Raw genomic sequence first — 5,769 nt, 5'->3', positions numbered from 1 at the left:
TTTTTTTTTTTTTATTAATGTTCAGATTTTGAACATTATACACCTATACACAAAAGTAAACATAATAAAAAGACTAAGATATATTATTTTTAATATCATAGTAAAATGAACTCTGACAATACAAATGTTTACAATATTGGAGACCTTGGGATAGAGATTTACTGATCCTGAAATAACTAAAAAAAGAAACAACATAAATGACACAGTGAGGGTTTTCCATACTCAAGGTTTCCAGACTCAAGAAGTATTTCTAAATATAACAATGACACTCCAGCACTTACAAAACAGAATAATCCTATTCAAATTTTTTAAAAGGCCTTATAGCTATAAAAATGAAATCTAAAATACTTCTCTACATAAGAGTGTACTGACAAGGAAAAGTACAGAATGATCTTATTTGTTCTAAACCTACACAAGCACTGTTTAAACAAGGAGACTTCATTTAGACTTCTTTTGGTTTGGATAAATTCAGCTGTCTGTTGAAGGTAATGCATCTTCAATGCTGTTTCACTAAACAGGCATAATTTAGCAAGTGCCTTCAAGCTACTCCACAGACTTGCCTAGTGAAAAGGTTGTATATTTTAAGTGATAAAACTCTCAGAGAGAAATTCTACCCTCCTCCATTCCAGCTGGACCTAATCCTTAGGATCACTGTTCTCCTTGCCAAAAAGGCACACAAAGAAGACTAAACATGATCATAATGTATCTAATATTTAAGTATTTCATGAATATGGAGTGTGGTTAAGTTCAATGCTTCTGTAGTCTTAATAAAATAATTCCATTTTTTTTGTAAATCCCATATAAAAGAGTTCACCCATTTTAAGAAGCACTCATAAAACCAGTTAGCTTGCTGCTATGGCACAATATAAATTAACCCTTGTTATCAGATTAGGTTTCCTGATTAAAAATGGGGGAAAAGAGCCAGACATGATGCATTAAGTAGTTGCTTCTGCTTTCCATTCACATTCATGTAATAAGCTACTCTACATCACAGTTAGCAAGTATCATACCTGGTATTTGGCACTAGAATATATAAAACTATATATCAGAAAAGGAAATTCTCAATTATCTCCTGCAAAGATTAATCTTTAAAAAAAAAAAAGGCTGCTCATAACATCTACTTTCTAGGCAGAAACTCAACATTTGGAGATAGAAGAGTGAGTTGTATAAGACAGATAAATATCTATACTTGGCATCTTCTTTTGAGAGTATGTTTTCCCAAACCAATTCAGAGAACTTCAAGGAAAAGGTAGCTAACAAATGGATCAATAAAGGTCATACCTCTGTTTCTTTAGTTGGGCTGGTCTCTGTCTGTACTTCCAAGGTGCAATTTGCCCTCTTGACTGTGAGGTAAAAGGGGTAATCCTTAGCCACCATTGTGGCTGCAGGAGTAGCAGTTTCAGGTGTCACAGCTGATTCTATTTGAGTACAAAATTCAAAGACAAAGCTAAGCCTTGCCTCCCCGGTGCTCAGCAGTCAGTAATTGAAATGTCCTGCACTATGCTTCTGATAGCATGACCTAAACAATTCTTGTTCTCCAATAAGGCAAGAAAGAAACAAGCTCCTAGTGTCAGGCAAGTGTAACATAATACTGCTCATTACTGAAACCCGCCCACAACCAGAAGATGGGGAGGGGAAGTGGGTGAAAACTCAGCAGAATCAGTGGAAAGGAACAAATTACTGTAAACTCACTCAGCTACCAGTAGAAAATACGTAGAAGAAATTCATGCTATTTTCAGCAGAAAATTATTCCTCTTCTATCCTGCAGCCTTGCTAGGTATGGGGCACCACAAGGCAAAAAACAAATCTGCATTTTAATCCAACCTTATTCCAAGTCATTTCTTGGATAAATTGCAGGGGAAACTGCAACTTAATTAGTACCTCTTTGTTGGGTAGACAATGTAGCACTAAATATTAGACAGAAATGCACAAATTTATGGCAAGTAACCCTGGTAATAAAACTTTTTAGGGAGATGATTACTGCCCTTAATAAAAGCCTTGTTTTATTCACTACCTATGGATGGTGTTGACTGTTCTCATGTTATTTCATGTGATGTCTAGAGACACTTGTCCTGATGGGGAAAATAGCTGGTGGTTAGCATTTTCCCATTAGACCCTCCCACCACGTGGCACTTTTCAGTTTTTGTTAGTCCACATTATTGCTTTTTCTTCTTTGGCAGGGAGTAGGTTTTTTTGGTGTTGAAACTCACACTCTGCTTCAATTGTTCAGATGGGTTACTTCCTCCACCCTTTCTGGTAGCAAGCTGGGGAAGTGGAAAAGAACTTTGTCTGACTTGTTATACAGTATGTTTCAGTATCTACAATTCAGTTTGATGTTTACCACAGTACAAAAGTAGTAAAAAAAAAGCCTTCCTGAAAAGAGAAAGGAAGTGTTAGAGGCCCCATTTTTGCATGCGTAACATGGGATCTGTCTGACAAAGATGGCATCTGGGAGACAAGGAAAAGGAAGCTGTGATTAGGAAGCTGGGGGGTAGGGAACGGAGGAGAAAAATACATAAAAGTAATTTCGGTCAAGTACACTAAGGATGGACAACGATCCTCTTGCATAACTTTATCAGGGAAACTATGTTCTCCAGGGATGGTAAGGCTATCCAGGGGTTTTGTAGTATTTTTCTTTTTCCAACAGCTAATAAGAAGCTTTCCGGCCCTTAACATGTAAACCATTCTAAACAACAGGTTTGTTCAACATATTTTACCTCTGTCGTAGTGCACTCAGGTGCCCTGCGCCTGAGAGCGGAGACTGCTCTGGGGAGACCCCTAGTGGCAGAAAGGGGGAGGCTCAGCTGCCAGTCACCAGGACTGCACAGGTGCTGGTTGCCGGGGCAACTGGTAAAACCAGCTGACAGGAAGGGGCAGGGCTTATCCCTTCTTAAGCCCAGGTAGGAGGCCAGTCCCTCTCCAGCAGCCATGGGAGTAGGGACTCAGCTTGGACAGACAGAGGGGAGGACTCTGGCAGTGAGAGCATCCTCTGGTTGCTGCTGGGATTGGGGAGTGCTCCTTCCCCCCTGCTCCCTCACTCTCTAGTAAGGAGTAGATTTTGTTTGACCGGACAGTCTAGTTTTTATGTTGCAGCCCAGGGGCTTTATGTTTCATGTTTACTGTTTTGACTGGAGGACTGGGTGAGGCTGTTCAGGGTTGGAGGAGGCCTCATAGGGACTCCCCAGTAGTGTGGGGGGTCCTGGTGCCTGACAGGGTGCAGCATTTGTGGGGTGCAGTGGCCCTAACCCCAGAGCAGTGAGGAGTGGGTGAGGGGTGGGCAGTGAGGAGCCCCAGGGTGAGAGAGAGGAGGGCCAGAACATAACAGGGCCCAGGTCAAACCACATCAACTCCATCTGCGAGGCTTGGGCTGCCGTGTAGGGGAGGAAAAGGAGCTGCAGGTAGCGCCCCCTGTTGCTGGGGTGTAGAAAAAATGGGCAGCCTCCCACTGATTACAACCATCTTCTAATCAAGTAAGATCAAGGCATGGCAGGAGAGTAAGCAGGCAGTTGGCCCATTACAGGAGGGCGGAGCCACCCCAGAAAAGCTCCGATAGTGATACTCCTGTCACAACCTCCTACTGAATACTGTGCATATTTTTGGTGTTTTTTAGATGAGCAGTTGTAATCATAGTGTATGCGTTTGCAATTTAGCACTGTTCAAGGATCACACTAAACATCTGGAAGTTGGAAGTACATTTAGTTATTACCAGTAAATCATTATGCATATAAAAGGTACTTATATCTATTGGAATATAGTCAATTCATCTGTTAGCTCATTTAACAAAGTGTGTATAACCTTGTATAGGAAAGGGGAAAAAGATGATCAGAGAAAATATTCAACTCTAGTATCACATTTAAGCTATGACATGAGTGAAATGCACAGACTACAATGCATTGATCATCCAGAAATGAACAAGATAGCTTAGCAGAGAGACCAAATGTAAAGGTTATTCAGAAGATCCTTGGAAAAAGGACTAATTTTTTCTGTCAACAAAATGCTATTCACACATGGTGCTGTATAAATGTCTTTGACATGTTATTGTCTAAAGAATGTAATGATATTTATAATTACAGAGTGTAAAAGAAATAGTCGCAAAGTCCTCAGTGAATGACCATAAAAATATGAAAGGCTGTATTATGTTGTAGAAAGATTCCATAGTTTATTAGTATGTCCCCTAGTCTACAGGCAATATATTAATTCTTTATGCTGGTGTTACCATATTTTTGTGTTAATCTGCTTTTACGGGGCCTCAAATGTCATGATTTCATGGCCTACACTTCTAAAACAAATTGATACATTGTTAACTCTTCTTTTCTTAGGAATCAAGTGTATCATAATCCCAAACCACAGTTTTATACCACTCTGGGAAGAAGAAATCCAAAAGTAGAATAGTACAGTAGAACTACTACTGTTAGACTCCTAGTCCAAGCCTTGATTTTAAATAACCATGGCTTTTATTTATGGTTTTCTGTGTTGATACCATTTTAACACTCGGCTTCACTTAAATCAATGAGTCAAAGTGCCTTTCAGGACTTGCCCTCCGAGCTCAGCATTATAATCCTATAAAATGCTTCACAGAATCCATCGTGTTTCATACAAGACAAGAACCTACTGGTTCAGGGACTGAAATAATTAACTCTAGTTTATTTGTTTGCAGGAAAAATACCTGAGAGGGGATCGTCTTTCTGGTACTGATCACACTGATGTTTCAGGTTAAATGGTTTAAATGTAAGCAAGAAGAAGCCAATTGCCAGGAATGAAATGTATTGTTAATGCTATAGCAGGGGTGTCAAACTCTCATGTGCCCTCCCCACAAGGGGGATCTGGACTGTGACACTCCATGAGGTTGGATCTGGACCCACATCCAGCAGCATGGCAAGCAGCAGTGGCTTTAACAACAGCGGGTGCCTGAGTTGCTGTGTTGGCTCAGAGAGCTGTGTGGGTTAATGCTTCATTCACGGAGCAGCTGCTAAAGAAAGTGCTCAACAGGGCTCTGTAAACCTGGGTTACAGCTTAGGTTAACAGCTTATCAGACTCTAAATCAGATCTGTGTCCCAACCTACATTTAATTATGCAGCCTATTACTAAAAGTTCAGTGACATTAGAACTATGTTTTACAGTAATGTTTCACCACAAAGTGACTATCCTCAATCTGGCCTCATTTGTACTATGAAAAATGTGCATTTTAAATTTCTAATTCACCCTCTTGTTTAATCTTTTCAAACTCATGGTATGTATTTACCATATTTACCTGAGTCCAGGGCAACATTTAATATAAGACTACCCCGCCAATAATTAGATTCTGTACCTGGAAAATTTATAAATTGTTATAATTTTCCAGGTATAGAATCTAATTATTGGAATGTTTTCTTTAATTTGTACCTCCACTGCTACAGCAGGGAGGGGCAGAAGATTGGGAGGACAACTCCCCTGTAGCAGAGGGGACAAAAACCTGATCCCTTCCCCTTACCCCCACCATTTGTCCCTCCTGCTGCCTGCCCTGCCTTGTGCCTGCACCCCTCAGCACCTGTGTCCCATTGCTTCTGTCACCTGAAGCTTCAACTTTATCTTCCCACAACAGCTTCTGCCTCCAGATTGAGCCCAGAGCCAAAACTACTGCAGCTACCTGCACCCCCTGCCTTTGTCTTGCGTTGAATCCAAGACAAGGGGTCTTTCCCCCAGATTGAATGGGAGGAAAACATTATCTTGGATTTTTTTGTGCCCATTGTCTAGACAACGGGGCATATCTGTCTCAATTAAAAAATTCAG

At 40.6% G+C, this 5,769-nt stretch overlaps 1 protein-coding gene across 3 annotated transcripts in view; it reads right to left on the bottom strand.

The window, feature by feature from the left end:
- The window catches only part of ARHGEF3 (Rho guanine nucleotide exchange factor 3), a 348,570-nt gene that overhangs the window by 75,297 nt on the left and 267,504 nt on the right, over positions 1–5,769 (bottom strand). Inside the window, exon 1 of one of the 3 annotated variants that reach the window (XM_019504996.1) lies at positions 1,282–1,556. The exons of the other annotated variants lie outside the window; for them this stretch is intronic. Within the exon in view, the coding sequence (XP_019360541.1) occupies positions 1,282–1,377 (96 nt within the window). The 5' untranslated portion in view covers positions 1,378–1,556. Of the gene's footprint in view, positions 1–1,281; positions 1,557–5,769 lie in introns of those variants that run through there. 3 annotated transcript variants of the gene reach the window in all.

This window comes from Gavialis gangeticus, unplaced genomic scaffold, assembly GCF_001723915.1.
Source record: "Gavialis gangeticus isolate Ggan-Ray unplaced genomic scaffold, GavGan_comp1, whole genome shotgun sequence".
NCBI classification, from domain to species: Eukaryota; Metazoa; Chordata; order Crocodylia; family Gavialidae; genus Gavialis; species Gavialis gangeticus.
This window is presented reverse-complemented; position numbering and strand designations above follow the sequence as displayed.